This window comes from Brachyhypopomus gauderio, unplaced genomic scaffold (genome assembly GCF_052324685.1).
Source record: "Brachyhypopomus gauderio isolate BG-103 unplaced genomic scaffold, BGAUD_0.2 sc64, whole genome shotgun sequence".
Taxonomy (NCBI): domain Eukaryota; kingdom Metazoa; phylum Chordata; class Actinopteri; order Gymnotiformes; family Hypopomidae; genus Brachyhypopomus; species Brachyhypopomus gauderio.
Genome location: NW_027506885.1, coordinates 2,047,570 through 2,070,069, shown reverse-complemented (window position 1 = coordinate 2,070,069; position 22,500 = coordinate 2,047,570). Strand labels below are relative to the sequence as shown.

The 22,500-nt window shown below is 47.1% G+C and overlaps 2 protein-coding genes across 2 annotated transcripts in view; both read right to left on the bottom strand.

Annotated features, from left to right (window-relative positions):
• Nucleotides 1-9,554, bottom strand: part of LOC143490210 (uncharacterized) — a 34,428-nt gene extending 24,874 nt beyond the window's left edge. Inside the window, 14 exon segments of the mRNA XM_076988816.1 lie at nt 586-727; nt 1,119-1,201; nt 2,247-2,405; nt 2,505-2,609; nt 2,789-2,908; nt 3,437-3,519; nt 3,645-3,780; nt 4,469-4,587; nt 4,933-5,042; nt 6,745-6,968; nt 7,126-7,253; nt 7,924-8,036; nt 8,311-8,456; nt 9,512-9,554. Of these exon segments, the coding sequence (XP_076844931.1) occupies nt 586-727; nt 1,119-1,201; nt 2,247-2,405; nt 2,505-2,609; nt 2,789-2,908; nt 3,437-3,519; nt 3,645-3,780; nt 4,469-4,587; nt 4,933-5,042; nt 6,745-6,968; nt 7,126-7,253; nt 7,924-8,036; nt 8,311-8,456; nt 9,512-9,554 (1,711 nt within the window).
• A 2,368-nt stretch (nt 9,555-11,922) lies between these two features.
• The window catches only part of klhl8 (kelch-like family member 8), a 12,040-nt gene continuing 1,462 nt past the window's right edge, over nt 11,923-22,500 (bottom strand). The window contains 8 exon segments of the mRNA XM_076988838.1: nt 11,923-14,461; nt 14,582-14,783; nt 16,143-16,302; nt 16,536-16,705; nt 16,864-16,983; nt 18,825-18,968; nt 19,628-19,814; nt 22,254-22,500. Coding sequence (XP_076844953.1) covers nt 14,338-14,461; nt 14,582-14,783; nt 16,143-16,302; nt 16,536-16,705; nt 16,864-16,983; nt 18,825-18,968; nt 19,628-19,814; nt 22,254-22,500 — 1,354 coding nt within the window. The 3' untranslated portion in view covers nt 11,923-14,337.

The window sequence follows — 22,500 nt, the reverse complement described above, 5'->3', positions numbered from 1 at the left end:
GAGACGTATGAGGGACGTGTGAGAGACGTGTGAGAGACATGAGAGATGTGTGAGAGACGTATGAGGGATGTATGAGAGACGTGTGAGGGACGTGTGAGGGACATGTGAGAGACGTGTGAGGGACGTGTGAGGGACGTGTGAGAGACGTGTGAGGGACGTGTGAGGGACGTGTGAGAGACGTGTGAGGGACGTGTGAGAGACGTGTGAGGGATGTGTGAGGGACGTGTGAGAGACATGAGAGATGTGTGAGGGACGTGTGAGAGACGTGTGAGAGATGTGTGAGAGACGTGAGAGACGTATGAGAGACGTATGAGGGATGTGTGAGGGACGTGTGAGGGACGTGTGAGAGACGTGTGAGGGACGTGTGAGGGACGTGTGAGAGACGTGTGAGAGACGTGTGAGGGACGTGTGAGGGACGTGTGAGAGACGTATGAGGGACGTATGAGGGACGGGTGAGGGACGTGTGAGGGACATGTGTTCATGTCTCAGTGTCCAGCCGGCCACCACGTCCTGCAGTCTCGTAACACTGACACTGTTCTGTAGGTCCCGCACCAAAATGTTTGTGTTGGTTCAGAACTACGGGACCTTTCATGCAGATGAAGGAGTATGTGGCGGTACAGGGCAGGTCGTTCAGCTTCCCTGTGTCCGGGTGCTCCGTCCCACGAATGTGGACACAGTCCTCATCATGCCAGTCATCTGGCTGTCCCGTCTCCCAGAGCAGGAAGTCCTGGAGAAGGTCTCACACTCAATACCAAACAAGGCAAACAGATAACATTTCTGCATAATTGACCATTTATAAAGTCATACTTAAAATAACTTCTTAGTTATAATTTAAAACTGGAACACTTTATTAATATATTTTTATATGTACTTAAGGGTACATTAATAAGTAGTACTGAAAGCAATAAAGTACATAACCATCAAACTGTTTAGTACTGTTTATTAATGTAGACTTATTTTAAAGTGATAACTATCTTAAGGTAATCTTTCCATTCTTATCCATAATTAATCGAGAATTTCTGACAGGGTTTAGCACTGTATTAAATACATTAAATAATTTCATCCATGCGTAAAGTTTCTGTTTCATTTTGAGAAGTCATTTAGGAAGCATCACGTACAGCAGCTGTTCCATCAGACCACACGAACTTGCCCTCTTCTCGTATGTCATTAAGTCCCACCCAGGACGATCTGGACATGTGAGCTTAGGACACACACAGTGGACACAGTCAGAAGCCATGTGGAGACACCAGAGCTACACGATATGGACAAAAATATTGTATTGACGATATATATATTTATAATATATTTTGGTTTCTCCCTAATGGAGACGTATACAATTCTCCAGTCAAACAACATCTGCAGGCCTGGGTTCAGTCACATGGGTCCAGTCACATGCTTCCTCATGAACGTAAAATGGACACAAATTAAGTGTTATATCGCAATCTGTCGATCGCCGGTGGTTCGCGCCAGAGCGAACTAGTAACTCATTGAATCATAGATGTGGATCAGAGGTAAATAAACTAGTTTTTTTTTTTCGGTGTGAGATATCGGAAGTGTGGCGTGAGAGCGTGTGAAGACGGTCAAATGTGTGTGTCTCACGCTCAATGCGTGAGAGTTGGCAACCCTGCAACCCACTGGCCTTTCCCAGGCTTCCGGCCACAGATGACTGTGGCAGCATCACGGACTGAAATAATGGTGTTTTTCTGAACTCATGGGTGTTTTTCTGTTGCATGATTCATGAGCTACAGTGTACTGATTGTTAGCTGTGAGTAATACTGTGATCATCTCCTCAACTACAGAGAGGGAAACAGTGTTCACACTCTGGCTAAACTTTAGAATCTCTTCTCCAGACCTGGGCACATCTAAGAGGAGAGTGAACACCTGTTGCAGTGAACATTTAATTATCCTGTAATTAATTGAATTAGCCTATATTGAATGATTCATATTACTGGTGCATATGCCTTTTATTCTATATTATTTCATCTTTTATGTTTACTTTATTCTATTTCTGTTGTGTCCTTCTGTTGAGAACATTGGTTTACAAAGTGCTATAAAACGAAAGCTTATTATTATAAACACCTGTGATGTCTCACAGTTAAAGAGATTTTATATTCACAAAAAGGGACAAACACAATAAATCAAATTTTTGTTTAACAATTTCTTGGGACTATAATGAATATATAATCCATGAGATTAATCCATATACATATAATCAATAAAGATATAATCAAGTTACTGCTTCTCACCAGTTATGAAACTAGTTGTCTCGTGGTCGTGAATGCTGGCCAGGTGACCATTCTGGGAGACACAAACGTCTTCAGCATCCTGCCACGTTTTTACCACTTCAGACTCAAAGTGGTAGCAGTGGTCACGGAACAGCAGATAGCCCTGATCACAGTGAGCATCTAGAGAGAGAGCGAGAGAGAGAGAGAGAGAGTTGAGCATATCTCACACTGCCAAATAGCCAGAGGACAGCAGTCCTGTGTGTTCCCCGGGGCTCTTACTTGGGGCAACAGTGGGTCTCTGTGTGTTCTGACCCCCCGGCATCTTACAGATGTACGCCAGGTTCTTGAAGCAGTTGGTTGTCTCCCATTTTCCAGCGTAATTCCCTGTGTGAAAGACAGAGATGAAACGGCTACTCACACCACAAAGCCAACGTTGGGAGTCTCACCCTCACAACTCCCTGGATCTATTGTTGATTGGTTTCTTCAGTCAGTGAGGCACCAACTTTTATTCTGTTGTATCGTATGCACAGATGACCTGTTGCCTGAAACACTGGCTGCATTACCTGTGTAGATCTGGCCACAGTCCCAGAACTTCTCTGTGTTTTTGGGGAAGTTGGGACTCCAGTTGGAGAACTGAATATCAGTGTTGTCCACCCATTTAAAAACGCTGTCCTGGCCCTTATCTGTCAACATCAGAAATCAGAAGTGTGGCAAAGATAAAGAACAGACACAGCGCCCTGCTCACTGATTTGAGGTCAGTTATAGTGTTTCCCCTGATACAGAAAGATAAATATGAGAGAGATAGAATCTTATTCTAGTTCAGTACTTTAGACTCATGTTTAGCATTAAATGCTTGCTAGGAGCATTTGTGGAGGTATTTGGAGATGTGTGAAGGTATTTGAAGGTATGTGGTGGAGTTTGGAGGTGTGTTTAGGTGTGTGAAGCTGTGTGAGCAATGTGGATGTGTTTGAAGGTGTATTCATGTATGCGGAGGTGTGTGGGTGTGTGTAAGCAGTGTGAAAGTGATTGAGGGTGTGTGAAGGTGTGTGGAGGTGTTTGGAGGTGTGTGGAGATGTTTGGAGATGTTTGGAGGTTTGTAAGCAGTGTGAAGGTGTTTGAAGGTGTTTGGAGGTGTGTGAAGGTGTGTGGAGGTGTGTGGGAAGCATGGGTAGCTCGAGGAGGATGCAGCCAGACCCCTACAGCTCTGGTACCTGACACTCCAATCCAAACATCAGGTACGTCCACCTGGTGGAGGTCAGGAAGCTGACTGTTGATGAAGTACTGCTCATCCTCACTAGAGAAGACCACGGACCACAACAGCTTATCAGATATCAAACAGTCTCACTGAACATTGTGCCAATCGGTGCCTGAAGCCCTGTGAAGTTCACAAAGCAGCGACTCATCTTGTGATGTCCTCACCTTTTAATGGTCACCAGGTTGGCGCCCATCTCGGTGCACCTGCTCAGTGCCTCGTGCCAGCTGGTCAGCAGGTGGAGGTTACTGACCACCAGGTAGCAGTGTCCCCTGAAGCTCTGCCAACCCAGAGGGCAAATGGCTACAGAGGCACAACCACACACACACACACACACACACACACACACACACACGTTCACACAGCTTTCGGTCAAAAAATAGTCTAAAGGAACTGAAATCAGGCTTCACTTTAAATATAGTCAAGTTTGAAACAACAGTCATGTTGCCTTTCAGCTTTGTCATTTCCACCAGACACTTTTCTCCAAATGTGAGGTAGCTGAGCTACCCCCCCCCCCCCCCCAACACCTTACATAAGATTTTAGGTTCTAGTGTTTATCTTGGAGATGGCAGCCTGAGCTCCTAAAGTGGGCTCATCAACATTCAACATGCAACCTCACATAACATTCAACCTCACATCATAACACTCAACCTCACAATCGTAACATTCAACCTCACATCAAAACATCCAACCTCACATCAAAACATTCAACCTCACATCATAACATTCAACCTCACATCATAACATGCCACCTCACATCATAACATTCAACCTCACTATCATAACATTCAGCCTCACAATCATAACATTCAACCTCACATCATAACATTCAACCTCAAAACATTCAACCTCACATCATAATATTCCACCTCACATCACAACATTCAACCTCATATCATAACATTCAACCTCACATCATAACACGCAACCTCACAATCATAACATTCAACCTCATCAACATTCAACCTCACAATCATAACATAACTCTTACTGTTCAGGGCCCTCTTGCACATGTAGGGTCTCTCGTAGCGACAGACGTGTGTTTTCCATTTGCCGTAGTCCTGTCCTTCCTCCTTCATCATCGTAGTGCACACTCCACTCGCCTTGTCACTGTCGATTGGAGGATAGGATTGGTGAGGACTGTAAAGCTAGGGCCCTAGTGATTGTCAGGGATTGGTGAGGACTGTAAAGCTAGGGCCCTAGTGATTAATGAGGGATTGGTGAGGACTGTAAAGCTAGGGCCCTAGTGATTGATATGCCTCCTGTGGTGTCCAACACTTTATCATTCAGGTGCTGCTGAAAATGATCTCCATCTCAGGGGGTTTCCCTCATGAAATCACGCAGGACAACATGTTCAATTAAGAGCACAAATACATCCAAATGAATTGTAGCAGTTTATGTAGGAAAGCAATATTTTATTAGCGTTGATGATGTTGTTCTACTGGGTCTTCTCACCTGAAATCAGGCTGGCCCTCGTGCCAGTTGGTGTAGGTAGAGGTGGAGGCATCAGCCCAAGACAAGGTGGTGCTGTTGGGCTGCACCTGGCAGGACAGAGCCGTGCACGTCTGCAAGAGGACCAGCTGAGATTAGAGACAGCTCACCTGTGACACTGCTCAGTCCTTACGACAGAACCCCAAGAGTAGCTTAGGCTCTGTATTTATGTATTTGTGTATTTATGTATTCATATATTTATGTATTTGTGTATTTATGTATTTGTCTATCTATGCATTTCTGTACTGCACTGTGCTGAGGAAATGCAACCCACAATAAATCCTGATCCAGCCAGAACTACAGTGTCAGTGTCAATCTAATGTGAGTTATAATGTAATGTGAGTTATAATGTAATGTGAAGCACTTGTCATAGAGGTACCTGGTAGTTTCACAACTGGCCACTAGAGGTCCTTGTGTCCAGAATTGTAGCGATGTCTCTGAGGTTGGTGCTTATACTGTACTGTATTCGCTCTTATTAACATGCAGTACTTCTGAAGTACTGCCGATCTCTCTGTGTCTCTCTGGTTTATGATTCTGTTCCTGGTTTACCGTGTTTTTCTCTTCCTGCTGAACTGCTGTCTGTGTGCGTGTGGATACCAGCCCTGTCTCAATCTCACCCTACCAGCCCTGTCTCAATCTCACCCTACCAGCCCTGTCTCAATCTCACCCTACCAGCCCTGTCTCAATCTCACGCTACCAGCCCTGTCTCAATCTCACCCTACCAGCCCTGTCTCAATCTCACCCTACCAGCCCTGTCTCAATCTCACCCTACCAGCTCTGTCTCAATCTCACCCTACCAGCCCTGTCTCAATCTCACCCTACCAGCCCTGTCTCAATCTCACGCTACCAGCCCTGTCTCAATCTCACCCTACCAGCCCTGTCTCAATCTCACCCTACCAGCCCTGTCTCAATCTCACCCTACCAGCCCTGTCTCAATCTCACCCTACCAGCCCTGTCTCAATCTCACCCTACCAGCCCTGTCTCAATCTCACCCTACCAGCTCTGTCTCAATTTTCACCCTACCAGCTCTGTCTCAATTTTCACCCTACCAGCCCTGTCTCAATCTCACCCTACCAGCCCTGTCTCAATCTCACCCTACCAGCCCTGTCTCAATCTCACCCTACCAGTCCTGTCTCTTCAAGCTCACCCTACCAGCCCTGTCTCAATCTCACCCTACCAGCCCTGTCTCAATCTCACGCTACCAGCCCTGTCTCAATCTCACCCTACCAGCCCTGTCTCAATCTCACCCTACCAGCCCTGTCTCAATCTCACCCTACCAGCCCTGTCTCAATCTCACCCTACCAGCCCTGTCTCAATCTCACGCTACCAGCCCTGTCTCAATCTCACCCTACCAGCCCTGTCTCAATCTCACCCTACCAGCCCTGTCTCAATCTCACCCTACCAGCCCTGTCTCAATCTCACCCTACCAGCTCTGTCTCAATCTCACCCTACCAGCCCTGTCTCAATCTCACGCTACCAGCCCTGTCTCAATCTCACCCTACCAGCCCTGTCTCAATCTCACCCTACCAGCCCTGTCTCAATCTCACCCTACCAGCTCTGCGATTATATTGTACCTTTTATTGTCATACTTCAAAATTAATTAAATAAATAGTTGCAGCAATATTTATAATGTAAAGAAATTAAATAAACACACACACACACACACACACACACACACACACACACACACACACACACACACACACACACACAATTCTCCTACGTGCAGTAGCCCCCTGACAGGGAGCTAAATACAGACTGCGAACAGGCACTCACCAGTGTGGAGTACCCGATCCACAGGTCAACACGTGACGGGTCCATACGGCTGGTGACGTACAGCTCCTCGTCCTGTGATGCGATGGACACCAGGTCTGCACCCTGGCTCAGACAGTGGCTGCGAGCCGACACCCAGCTCTTCCGCAGCTGAGAGTGAAGCTTGTAGCAGTTGGAGCCGTAATCCTCCCAGCCGTTCTCAGAGTCACAGAAGAGAGGGGGGTTGGCTGGGGACAGGCAGGACGAGATTCAGGACGAGATTCAGGACGAGATTCAGGACGAGATTCAGAACTCAAAGTTTCAGATGAATATTCAGAGCTAAAGGAATAGTTCAGGTGTTATGAAATGGTGCCTCCGTGTGCTGAGGGCAGAGACAACACTCACGCAGAGCCAGTTTGCAGATATACGGCCGTAAGGCTGTGCAGTGTTCGTCATTCCACCGGCCGTCCCCGTCCACCTGTCCACAGTCCTCGTTATCGTTGTAGTTGTCAGGTTGTCCTTCCCTCCAGTGTCTGAAAACAATACGAGAAGAACAGTAAAGTGCACCTGTGAAATCTCACCTGCCCAGACCTGACATGAGTCATGTATTTACCACCTTTGTTTCTGTCCATCTCTCTCTCTCTCTCTCTCTCTCTCTCTCTCTCTCTCTCTCTCTCTCTCTCTTACACACACACACACACTTTGACCTCCACATCTCACTCACTGGAAATTATCCAGACTAGTAATGTTTGTAAACTAATTGTGTGTCTAAGTCTAGTAGAGTAAAAGTAGTTACGTTCGGTTATGTGGAATATTGTTTAAATCAGAGTCTGTTTGAATGCATCTGCTTAAATATATAAATCAGAGTCTGTTTGAATGCATCTGCTTAAATATATAAATCAGAGTCTGTTTGAATGCATCTGTTTAAATATATAAATCAGAGTCTGTTTGAATACATCTGCTTAAATATATAAGTCAGAGTCTGTTTGAATGCATCTGCTTAAATATATAAATCAGAGTCTGTTTGAATGCATCTGCTTAAATATATAAATCAGAGTCTGTTTGAATGCATCTGCTTAAATATATAAATCAGAGTCTGTTTGAATGCATCTGCTTAAATATATAAATCAGAGTCTGTTTGAATGTATCTGCTTATATAAGTCTCTAGCTAGCAGCTTGGCTGCAGGATATCCAGATACTCACGACAGGTATGGATAAAACACACTACCATCGCTCCATTCCCAGTTCCCCTCAGAGGCGATATCGTTCAGACCAATCCAGTATATCCAGCCCCCCAGCTGGGTACTAAGCCATGTCTACAGATAGAGCATGAAAGACCAAATGAGGATTTAAACAATAACAATTTTTATATACATTCTGTTTACTGTTCACTTTGCTTTTGAAAAGTAAAGTTGCCTTCAGGTTCTTCTCAATGTGTGTGTCCTTAAAAAGCTGTCTGGTTAACCTTGTGTGTGAGACACATTGTATGATATTGCTGTATATGTGCTGTTTATGACACTACTGTGCAATAGACGTAAAGCCAGCTGTTTTTAACTTAGATTGTATTCGATAGCTCATGACGTGACTCACCCTCTCCTGAAGGTCCTGGATACTCATCAGATTAGAAGTTTTCTTCTCACACTCGGTCAGAGCATCATGCCAGGTCTTGGTGTCGGTGGAGAAGAAGTAACACTTCTCCTGGTAGGTTCTCCAACCACCTGGACATTCACCCAGAGCTGGCAGTGGGTGACAGGGAAGACACCAGAGAGACAGGCAGAGAGTGAGACAGATATAGATAGAGATGTAGAGAGAGAGATAGGCAGAGAGTGAGACAGATGTAGATAGAGATGTAGAGAGAGAGAGACAGACAGAGAGTGAGACAGATGTAGATAGAGATGTAGAAAGAGAGAGACACACACACAGAGGAATAAACAGAAAAAGAGGGGCAGAGAGAGGTGAATTTTAACCTTAGTATACAATGAAAACTCCCTAGTTAAATTTGAACATACTGGTCTGATTATTTCACCATGCTGCATCACAGAACGACAGACAGACAGAGAGGGCTGGTCATCTTACAGGGATGATAATAATAATAATAATAATAATAATAATCAAAACAGCTGCTCTGGATAAATGAAATGCTTTCACATACACCCTGGACCAATTACAGTGGAGAGGGCCAAGCAGAGCAGCTAGAAGACCTTGAAGGCCCCAGGACACAGAGAGGACGCCCATACCCACGAAGTGGGCGGAGTCACCATCTGAGTGGGTGGAGTCACCCCAGATTCAATTAACTTCTTTTGCTGCTCTGCCCGTCAATCATTGGCAGTGATGTCCAGTTTCAGGAAAAATGTTCACAGTAAAGCACAAAGTGGCCGTATTTCCACATCCATCATAAATGTCCCATGACAGCGACCAAGGTCATGTGATAAAAGCCTCTACCTTACAACAGCAGGCACGCAGTATTGGTAATGTTTGATTGATCACTTGTAAAGAATCACATGGATCACAGAACTGAGGGCTAAAGAACAGTAGCTATCAATTTCCCACAAGGCATAAAGAGCCCCAGGTTTCATATGGTAACCTTCCCAAACTTGGTTCTCAAATTTTATTAAATCTATTGTATAGAAGATTTATGAGAAAACTAAAAACTAGCACTCTCTGCATAGGAAAAAAATTGATATATCAGCTGATAAACAATCAAATATAAATACCACATAAAGGGTGCTTAAATATTGTAAACAAAGACTCAGTCATTCACCAATATTGATCAAAAAACAGTTGTACTTACCAGATTGGATAATACCACACAGGAAGATGGCCAGCAAAATCATCCTGTTACTTCGCTCGAAATCATGCAGTAAATTGTTGAATTAGGGGATTCTTATAAACACTCTAAGTGATATTTCTATAGCTTTCCATCGGAGTTTCAAAATAAAGTCTATATGTAGGTTGTTTACTTTCTTCTACTGTAATAGTAGAAGTTGTCAAAGTTGTTTTGAAAGACCTTGCTCTCCCACGAATGCTGGAGAGCTTCCCAGAATCTACACCAGTATCTTCCCAGTATCTTCACCAACTGCTGCTCTGTGGACCTCTAAGCATCTTCAGAGGAAGCATCTCCTTTTCATTATTGACCCAAAGTCCAAAGATTAAGTTGTAAAACAAACATGGCCGCCAGATGCTCCATCTCTGCTGCTTGGACCATTTAAACTTTGTAGAAATGTACATGTAGGTCTGGGGGACAATTTCATTAAACATTTATATATTCTTATATATTTTAATATCGCTTAAAATGAGCAAAACACATGATCCTTCATACTTGTATTGCAGTGATTTACAAATGTAAGGAGAAAGTTATGGAGTTTAGGAGAAACATTAACTTAGGCGGTCCGTGTTTAGGTAGAAAGACTTTATTACTGCCTTCAGCTGGAAGCATTTTCCAATTAACAGCTTTTGGATTATTTTATTTATATTTGATGTGAAGCAACTTGATATTTTCTGACAAAAACAAATTGTAACACTTTTTTTTACATTTCTTATTCATTGAACCTAAGAAAAGCAGTTGTTGATTAAATAAAAATATTAATTAAAAACTGAAATTTCATCATGGAACTGAAGCAGACCCCCTATCATTTAATGTGAACTTTGGTTCAGTTGTCTGGAATGTCGTTAAAACCTGGTGATGGCAAACCAGCCTTTAACCAGTATCAGTGTGGATGAGGTCCACACTGCAGCCTTTAACCAGTATCAGTGTGGGGGAGGTCCTCACTGCAGCCTTTAACCAGTATCAGTGTGGATGAGGTCCTCACTGCAGCTTTTAACCAGTATCAGTGTGGAGGAGGTCCACACTGCAGCCTTTAACCAGTATCAGTGTGGTGGAGGTCCTTACTGCAGCCTTTAACCAGTATCAGTGTGGAGGAGGTCCTCACTGCAGCCTTTGACCAGTATCAGTGTGGGGGAGGTCCTCACTGCACCCTTTGACCAGTATCAGTGTGGGGGAGGTCCTCACTGCAGCCTTTAACCAGTATCAGTGTGGATGAGGTCCTCACTGCAGCCATTAACCAATTTCAGTGTGGTGGAGGTCCTCACTGCAGCCATTAACCAGTATCAGTGTGGGGGAGGTCCTCTCTGCAGCCTTTAACCAGTATCAGTGTTGAGGAGGTCCACACTGATGCCTTTAACCAGTATCAGTGTGGAGGAGGTCCTCACTGCAGGTTTTAACCAGTATCAGTGTGGAGGAGGTCCTCTCTGAGGCATGATACATCATCGTTTATGCGAAAAACCCTTTTCCATCCAGTTTTTCCGAATTTTGGCGATGCGATAGTGTAACTTTTCCACCTCCTCCTAGCGTAAAAATCTTTTTGCGATATTTGGGGCTTTTTTCGAATTTTGCATTTACAAAATGCGCAAAAACTCAGTGGATGGAAAACCCTCTAGTGTTGAGGAGGTCTTCACTGCAACCTTTAACCAGTATCAGTGTGGTGGAGGTCCTCTCTGCAGACTCTTCAGGGTTGTCTACTGGAATCTAAATCAAATTGGTCATGATAAAAATGTGCAAATATCAAAGTCCAAAAAGGATTATTGAATAAACTTTATAACAGTGCATACTTTCAGACTATAAACATTATATAATAACTGCTACCTTCAAAGTTCGCTTGTAATTGTTTTCAATTATGAGTGGCAAAATCCCAAATGATTTTAGCAGTCCTGCTTCTGGAATGTGTGAGTTTGAGTTTGAGTGTACACTCAGCACCCTGTATTGACAGAAAAAAACCAATGTAGAAAGTTTTGCAAATTTATTAACAAAGAAAAACTGAAATATCACATGGTCAAGTGTTCAGACCCTTTGCTGTGAGTCACATTTAACTCGTATGCTCTTCACCTCTCCTGATACTCTTGAGATGGTTCCGCTCCTTCATTGGAATCCAGCTGTATTTAATTAAACTGATTGGACTTGTTTGGCAGAAAAGAATGTCAGAGGATCTCCAAACCCAGGTGTGAAAAACTTGCACCATTCCCAAGAAGACGACTCATGGCTTTAGTAGTTCAAGGGAGCTTCTACTCCATACTGAGCAAAGGGTCCGAATACTTATGACCATGTGATATTTCAGTTTTTCATAAAAAAAAAAAAAAAGTGTGTGTATATATATATATATATAATAACTTGTGCATGTATTAAATAAGCACACTGCTACAATGAACTATAAGCACTTTCTTTTATTGCTGCATTTCTTATAACTTTATTCGAGCAATATGAACAGGCTGATCAAAGCGGAGTGTCTCGAAAAATACAGTACATGTTAAATGTTAATATGACTAGGATCAGCAAATCAACTAAAAATCTTTAAAACACTCCACTGTAAAGGACCTGTGAATCCACCATAGACAAATACTCTAATCCAAAATAGATACATGTCTGATAACGAAATTAAACACTTGAAACGGTTCAGTCAAAAAATATGATAATCTTGAAGTACCAAGTCATTTGTTAAGTAATTTCTAGGTCACATGCAGGGCAGTGATTCACAATGTAGCCCAAACACACTTCTAGCAAGGCCGTGATGTCATTGGAGTGTGTGTATCTAACGCCTGATTGGCTATGACGCTTTAGGAATTGCAGCATAACCAAAAGGAGGCAAATATCCCCCTGAAACCAAACTAGAAATGTCCATCACATATCAGGCCAGGTTTCCACAATACATCACTCATTTAGTCTTTTTGGAATCTTTAAACCTGATATAAAAAGTTTTGCTACTGAAAGTCAGCACGTACCCCCCCCCCCCCCCCCCCACCTTAGGCAGTTCAATAAATAACCTTGTACTGAAAGAATTCTCTTAGCCTGACCATGGCTTTAAATATATGACCTTTCTTAAAATCTATACAAATGTGCAGGTCCAACACACTGAGTCAGTGCTCAGATTCCTCATCCTTTACAGTGGAGGTAAACATCACCGTGCACCACCATCACTCAAATGCAACAATGTCACTTCAAGCATGTACAGTTCAACAATATCAACATAAACATAACCGAGTGGTGGAGTCACAGTGGTTAACTGATAACGGATGTAACCAGAAGCAGTTATGCATGAAGCAATAATTTATTTTAATAATTCAGTTTGCACAAAGGATACTTCAGAAAAGACCATATGAAAAGGAAACGGCACTATCAAAACATTTTTCAAAAAAAAGCATCAATGTCATCAATATGTAATGCGTTTTTCCAAAACAGAGAAAAATAGAGGCATTGCTTCTAGTCTAAGAAAATAGTGCACAACACAATAGATATTTCATAGCTACAAAAGCTTTATATTAAAACATTTATGTTTTTTCCGTGTCATCTAAATGTTGATTCGGCAGCATTTTTGGAGACTCACTATCTCAGAATTCAAACTCAGAATTTTAGGACTCCAGTAACACAGACTCTAGAGGAGTCTTGTACCGCTGGGACCTCACTGGAGAAAAACCACCGTAGCTTCATCTTTTCAAACCCTGAAGTCTTTCAGTTTTCATCCTGAAAGCACGCTGAGCCAACATGTACCAGCAGAAAAATGATTGTCATGTGGCCCTCAAAAGGTCTTTTCTTCCGCTCACACTGGTTCGTATGATCCTGAATCCTTTGCTCTTCTAACCTGCCGTTAATTCACTCCCCCTTACTAAATCTCTTCGATTGTACATGCAAGAACAGGACTTGGAAAGCCCATGGCCATTTCAGGTTGTATTTAGTGAAAAGGGAGTAAAATGTAAACAAGTCAAACTCTTTCAAATTTGTGCATTTATTAGCTCTACCAGTTTTCTTTCCGACACTAGCAAACTCTAGATCCCACCTTCAGTGTATCGCTGTAACCAACAAGATAATCCAACACCACCCAACCCCTCACAGTAAACGGACCGATCCTTTTCGTAAAAGCCTGTTCTTACCGAGCCAGCAGTAAACTGAACAAGTGATGCTCCTTCAGAGTGAGCACTCCGGAGGTTTATAAAAGCGACTCTTTGATGACGGGCCCCTATAACCGCCACTTCTACTTGGTTACTTTATTACTTGTTGCAGACGGTTAGGGATTAGGAAAATCAGCCAACACCAGCCACAGAAAGAATCACCTAACTCCCGGCTACAGTTAGAAAGATTACAGCTTGTAACAGTTAGGAAAACTAGCATGACAGCTACAGTGAGCATTAGAGGCTAGATCAGCAGAACTAAACTGCTTCATCTAGCGAACCGCTCCGTATGTCAGCAAGACACAAAAGGTGTCTGCAGACTCAGGGTCAAGAAATGCAGAGAGCTCTCGAAAACAAGAAGAAAAATCAATATCGCTTTTTTTTACACTACATTACAGCATTTCTATCTGTTTAAGTTTGTAAAGCTGTACTGTGACTTTCCTGTTCAACCAAGTCAAAACAGGGTGGTGGTGGTGGTGTGTTTGGACTCTGTGCTGTTTCTAAGTGGAATCACGGTTTTTGACAGTGTGTCTCGGAGTGTGTGTGTGGAAACGGGGTTCTGATGTCACATTTTGACTATGTCCAGTATGTGAGAGAGGAATAACTGAATATGATGTATATGTATACATGTGTGTGTTGGGTGGGGGGGGGGGGGGGGGGGGGGGGGGGGTTAATCAGGGGTTACATGCAGTCCACCACGTTGCTGGACCCCTGGCCCACATCTCGGATCTGACCGATGTGAGTGGCACAGACGGCCACGCCAGCTCCTGCCCTGCAGTGGGACACGGATCCTACCAGCTCCCACCTGCGCGCACACACACACACATACACACACACACACACACACACACACACACACGCTCTGAAAAACTCTAACCATATGCACACATGGGAATGGAGTGTTTCTCTCAGATCTCCATCTTACCTGTTGGTGCGTGGGTCAAACGCCTCCACAGTGTTTAAGTAGATGTTCCCATTGTGGCCGCCTACAGCAAAGACCCGCCCCATCACCGTGGCAACACCAACTCCACCCCTGGGTGTAGTAAGCTCAGCGACATACTCCCAGCGGTTCACCCTGGGATCGAACCGCTCGACCGAACTAAGAGGAGAGTTATCGTCAAATCCACCTACACACACACACACACACACACACACACACACACACACACACACACACACACACACGGGGGGCGGAGAAAACATTTGTTAATAAACTCAAAAGAAAGGCAGGTCAGCTGTAGCTTTCACTGCAACAGAAACTAATTTAGAAAACCAATGAATCCATTCATTCACAGACCAAGTCATTGATCAAAGCCTCAGCATGACTCGTATAACAGTTTTGGGCATGATGGCCAGTATGCAAATCGCTTGGAAATGTGCATTTACATAAATTTAAATATGCAATGATGCTAGTGGAAACCTTCACTTAAATCTAACTCAAGTCTTTCTGGACTCCTACAATACGAAACGTGTTTTAAGTACTAGATTTATCCACATCTGCAAGAGAGAAATGAGTTACAATTTCAACAAAACTACTATATATACACACATTAAAACACACGTGTGTGTGTGTGTGTGCGCGCGCACAGAGAGAGCAATTAGAGATAGAGAGAGAGATCATGTTCTCATATACATGTAGAGGATCAACACATGCATGTGTGAGATCAGGTCCTGCATTTTTACCACGCCTGTGATTTACATTTAACAGTAGTTTCCTGGGCCCCATTTAAGCTGCTTCTCAATCTGGCCTCTCAGCATGCAGCCGTGGAAGGTTCCGGGCTCCACGTTCCACCATAGTTCTCCGTAATAAAAACGGCTAAGCTGACATGTCAAAATGTGTGCTCCGAACTAAAGTTCAACCCCAATCTCCATTCGGACAGGGAAAAAAAAAACCCCTCCATGATTACACCAGCCATAAAAGTCATCCTGTGTCATGTGCTAACCCTAATGATTGGTCACGCATTCACAATCTCTTCACCTACCCGTTCTCCACCCCTCGTCTCTCCTCGTTTCACCCTCTCTCCCTCTCCATCTGCCCCTCTCTCCGTAGCTCTAACCCTAGATCAAAGGGCAGTAGTTTAAGACTGCCCCGCGTTAACAGCCGTGACATGAGGGTCAGCTACCACGCCAGGGAGGGACTTCACGTCTGCTGAGATGCTCAAGTTTTATTGTCATTCCTCTATATAGTTTGTATGTACTGAAACTACAAAGTGCAAATGGATAAGACACAACAGTGATACCACAGCAAGGCACAGAGGACTGAACGTGTAGGACACACACACGACACACACACACACACGACACACACACACACACGACACACACACACACACGACACACACACACACACGACACACACACACACACGACACACACACACACGACACACACACACACGACACACACACACGACACAGCCGAGCAGGTCTGAGAAGGTCTGCAGCAGGATGAGGAGAGGGCCCCCCGTGTGTGTGTGTCCTCCTTACCCACAACGTAGAGGCAGCCGTTGAGCTCACTCACGCCGTTTCCGGCACGGCGCTGACCCATCTCTGGGACTTCGGTCCATTTGTTGAGGTGCGGGTCAAAGCGCTCCACGCTGGAGAGAGAGGCCACACCATCGTTCCCACCCACAGCATACACGAAGCTCTGACAGCACAGAGGGGAAGACACACACACACACACACACACACACACACACACACACACACACACACACACACACACACACACACACACACACACACGGTCTTATCGTTCATTACAACTGCTATAGGCTTAAAGGGACTTTTGGTTCATCGGGAGGGCTGGGCCACTGAAGTTTTAGAGCTCTTGTGTTCTTCAATAAAAGAACTCAGATACCCATGATCCTTTGCGCTTACCCCCAGAGCGACAGAGCCGACTCCCCCTCTGGGGGTGTTCGTGGGGGACACGCTACTCCAGCGGTCCGAATCGATATCGTACCGCTCCACGTCACTGAAACACGAGTTGTCATCGAGCCCCCCGATGGCATAGATGGGGCCACCCAGAGCAGCGAGTGCTATCCCCCCGCCTACACACACACACACACACACACACACACACACACACACACACACACACACACACACACACACACACACACACACACACACACACACACACACACACAGACGTTGCCTGTAGATCATGTGTAGGTTCATAAAGGGCTACAGATCCAGTGACTGGGACTGGGGTACCTCTTGGTGTTCATGGAGGCCTTCATCATCCACTTGTTGGTGAGAGGGTCAAACACCTCCATGTTCCCCAGGTGCTCACTGCCGTCGTGGCCGCCCACGGCATACACCTTCCCTGCAAGGGCAGCCGTGTTACTCTGAGACAGTTCCAGCGCGCGCACACACACACACACACACACACACACACACATACACATACACACATACACACCAATTCCCCTCACGACAGTTTGGCTATAACCATGTTCCTTCTTTTCATGGTACAAAACATGGACTTGACCATCACTGCGTACTGAACCCATCTGTGCGTAACGGGGATTGTGTCATTATGGTTTACAATGTAAAGTGAGGATTGTGTCATTATGGTTTACAATGTAAAGTGAGGATTGTGTCATTATGGTTTACAGTGTAAAGTGAGGATTGTCTCATTATGGTTTACAGTGTAAATTGAGGATTGTCTCATTATGGTTTACAGTGTAAATTGAGGATTGTCTCATTATGGTTTACAATGTAAAGTGAGGATTGTCTCATTATGGTTTACAATGTAAAGTGAGAATTGTCTCATTATGGTTTACAGTGTAAAGTGAGGATTGTCTCATTATGGTTTACAATGTAAAGTGAGAATTGTCTCATTATGGTTTACAATGTAAAGTGAGAATTGTCTCATTATGGTTTACAGTGTAAAGTGAAGATCTGCATCTTTCTGCATGTCTAAACGTAAGTGACAACTAATCTACTCACATAACTAAAGGTTCAGAGTTCTGTTGGTTACATTTCTTTCACATCCTTTATTTTTTGTCATCCCTCATTCCAATTTCACCTCTCACATCCAGCACGCACCCTCCCTCCCTCACACCTCTTTCTGTCAGACTTCTTCCCCATATCTTTTTCTTCAGCATCACACACACCCCCCCCCTCCTCACCTTCCACTGAGATGACCCCCCCCCTTCCACTGAGATGACTCCCCCCCCCTTCCACTGAGATGACTCCCCCCCCCACCTTCCACTGAGATGACACACCCCCCCCCCCCTTCCACTGAGATGACCCCCCCTCACCTTCCACTGAGATGACTCCCCCCCCCCTCACCTTCCACTGAGATGACACACCCCCCCCCCTTCCACTGAGATGACACACCCCCCCCCCACCTTCCACTGAGATGACTCCCCCCCCCCACCTTCCACTGAGATGACTCCACTGAGATGACACACCCCCCCCCTTCCACTGAGATGACACACCCCCCCCCCACCTTGCACTGAGATGACTCCCCCCCCACCTTCCACTGAGATGACTCCCCCCCCCCTCACCTTCCACTGAGATGACTCCCCCCCCCTCACCTTCCACTGAGATGACTCCACTGAGATGACACACCCCCCCCCACCTTCCACTGAGATGACACACCCCCCTCACCTTCCACTGAGATGACTCCCCCCCCTCACCCTTCCACTGAGATGACTCCCCCCCCCCCCACCTTCCACTGAGATGACTCCCCCCCCCCTCACCTTCCACTGAGATGACTCCCCCCCCCCCTCACCTTCCACTGAGATGACTCCCCCCCCCCTCACCTTCCACTGAGATGACTCCAATGAGATGACACACCCCCCCTCACCTTCCACTGAGATGACTCCCCCCCCCCCTTCCACTGAGATGACTCCCCCCCCCCACCTTCCACTGAGATGACACACCCCCGCCCACCTTCCACTGAGATGACTCCCCCCCCCTCACCTTCCACTGAGATGACTCCCCCCCCCACCTTCCACTGAGATGACTCCCCCCCCCCCACCTTCCACTGAGATGACTCTTCCCCCCTCACCTTCCACTGAGATGACTCCCCCCCCCCCCCACCTTCCACTGAGATGACTCCCCCCCCCCCCCCCACCTTCCACTGAGATGACCCCCCCCCCCCCCCCCCCCACCTTCCCACTGAGATGACTCCCCCCCCCCCCCCCCCCCCCTCACCTTCCACTGAGATGACTCCCACATGTCTGCGCCGGCTGTTCATCTCAGGACCAAAGAACCAGCTGTTCTTGCTGATGGAGTAGCACTCGATACTGCGGAACGGGTCGCCCGACCCCCCACGACCCCCCACGCAGAACAGCACACCTGCACAAGGTCAGAGGTCAACAGCACACACACACACACACAGTACAAGGTCTCTCATTGGCCCAAGCTTACGCATGCTGGCTAGACCCCTGCGTGGCCCGATATTCTAATAGTCACACCGACACATTGTTTCCAACGTGGCTTATTCATTTACATTATTAATTAACATTATTAATTAAGCTCCTAATAATAATAATTCAGCTCCGCCCCTGTGTGTGGTCAATTAGTATTTCACTATTGTTAATGTCTGATGGCTGAACAAACCAATCACATTGGTTAAGATTTCTAAATGAATACAAGTGACATTGGCAGAATAAGGTTAAATAAAAAATAAAAAAATAATATCTTCCCTGATCAAATATTGGACAAGCCACCATGAAGCTAAATAAATGCAGAGAATTATAGCATGCTGGGAAAGTGTGAAGTCATCATTAGAATGTGCATTTGTATAAAGCTCCCATTACAAACCTTCAAAACTCACATCTCCTCACTAAACCCCCAGATGATGAGACTCGCATCTCCTCACTAAACCCCCAGATGATGAGACTCGCATCTCCTCACTAAACCCCCAGATGATGAAGGGGAGGATAAAAACAGGCATAACTGAGCCCCGCCCACTAAAGCCCCTGTGACGGACACAAATAGGCCCCGCCCCTCACCTGCCGTGTGTTTGCGAGGCGTGGTGCGAGTGGAGTACTGGAAGTCAGGCACGCTGTTGTTGCCGAGGTGCAGGTGGTAGTTTCTGGCCTCGTCCAGCAGGTCTCTGCACTTCAGGTTGGCTTTGAACATCTCCTGCTTGGCCACGGTGCCAGTGAGGAAGTCCACAGGGAGAAGGGGGAGACGCACCTGAAGTTGACAAACACGTGACCTCGCGCAGCCACACACACACACACACACACACACACACACACGACCTCGCGCAGCCACACACACACACACGACCTCGCGCAGCCACACACACACACACACACACGTGACCTCGCGCAGCCACACACACACACACACACACACACACACGTGACCTCACGCAGCCACACACACACACACACACACGTGACCTCACGCAGCCACACACACACACACACACACACGTGACCTCGCGCAGCCACACACACACACACACACACACGTGACCTCGCGCAGCCACACACACACACACACACACACGTGACCTCACGCAGCCACACACACACACACACACACACACACACACACACACACACACACACACACACACACACGTGACCTCGCGCAGCCACACACACACGTGACCTCACGCAGCCACACACACACACACACACACACGTGACCTCACGCAGCCACACACGTGACCTCATGCAGCCACACACACGACCTCGCGCAGCGCAACACACACGACCTCGCGCAGCCACACACACACACACACACGACCTCGCGCAACCACACACACACACACACACACACACACACACACACACACGACCTCGCGCAGCCACACACACACACACACACACGACCTCGCGCAGCCACACACACACACACACACGACCTCGCGCAGCCACACACACACGTGACCTCGCGCAGCCACACACACACACGTGACCTCGCGCAGCCCACACACGTGACCCTCGCGCAGCCCACACACGTGACCTCGCGCAGCCACACACGTGACCTCGCGCAGCCACCACACGTGACCTCGCGCAGCCACACACACACACACGACCTCGCGCAGCCACACACACACACACACACGTGACCTCGCGCAGCCACACACGTGACCTCGCGCAGCCACACACACACACGTGACCTCGCGCAGCCCACACACACACACACACACACACGTGACCTCACGCAGCCACACACACACACCACACACCACACACACACACTACACACACACACACACACACACACACACACGTGACCTCGCGCAGCCACACACACACACACACACGACCTCGCGCAACCACACACACACACACACACACACACACACACACACACGACCCTCGCGCAGCCACACACACACACACACACACGACCTCGCGCAGCCACACACACACACACACACACGACCCTCGCGCAGCCACACACACACACGTGACCTCGCGCAGCCACACACACACACACGTGACCTCGCGCAGCCCACACACGTGACCTCGCGCAGCCACACACGTGACCTCGCGCAGCCACAACACGTGACCTCGCGCAGCCACACACGTGACCTCGCGCAGCCACACACACACACACGACCTCGCGCAGCCACACACACCACACACACACGTGACCCTCGCGCAGCCACACACGTGACCCTCGCGCAGCCCACACACAACACACGTGACCTCGCGCAGCCACACACACACACACACACACACGTGACCTCACGCAGCCACACACACACACACACACACACACACACACACACAGCACACACACGACACACACACACACGTGACCCTCGCGCAGCACACACACACGTGACCTCACGCAGCCACACACACACACACACACACACGTGACCTCACGCAGCCACACACGTGACCTCACGCAGCCACACACGTGACCTCATGCAGCCACACACACGACCTCGCGCAGCCACACACACACACACACACGACCTCGCGCAGCCACACACACACGTGACCTCGCGCAGCCACACACACACACGTGACCTCGCGCAGCCACACACGTGACCTCGCGCAGCCACACACGTGACCTCGCGCAGCCACACACGTGACCCTCGCGCAGCCACACACGTGACCTCGCGCAGCCACACACACCACACACGACCTCGCGCAGCCACACACACACACACACACACGTGACCTCGCGCAGCCACACACGTGACCTCGCGCAGCCACACACACACACGTGACCTCGCGCAGCCACACACACACACACACACCACACGTGACCTCACGCAGCCACACACACACACACACACACACACACACACACACACACACACACACGTGACCTCGCGCAGCCACACACGTGACCTCGCGCAGCCACACACACACACGTGACCTCGCGCAATAGCTACAGTGGTTTAAAATACAAAAACTGCATCCTAACGGGGCTTTAGCACAATCTAATGTTGATTCGTTCTTTTCAAGATGCATAACTCACCCATAAAACGGGACTGTGGATTTCCACAGAGGGATCAATCTATCTGTAAATATTCATCTATCTGTCTATCCATTCATCTTTCTTTATATCCATCTTATTGTATTAAGTTTACAACTTTGATGAAAACATAAGTAATTACATGAAGCGGTTAAATGGCGTTTGATGCTGCAGTCTAACCTGGGACAGGATCTGGTCGAGCCAGACCTCGTGGTGTTGGGGGTTAGCCTTCAGCCACTTCACCGCTGCGTTGTACACCTGCGTCTCTGAGTGGATGTTCAGGTCTCCGGAGGCCAGCAGCGTCCGCAGGTGCTGCGGCGACACGCAGGTGAAGTCCTCGCACTCCACCACCTCCCGGAAGTGCTCGCAGGCGTAGCGGTCCGCCATGCCCATCAGGTCCACCCGGTTGTGGCTCTCGGCGAAGGCG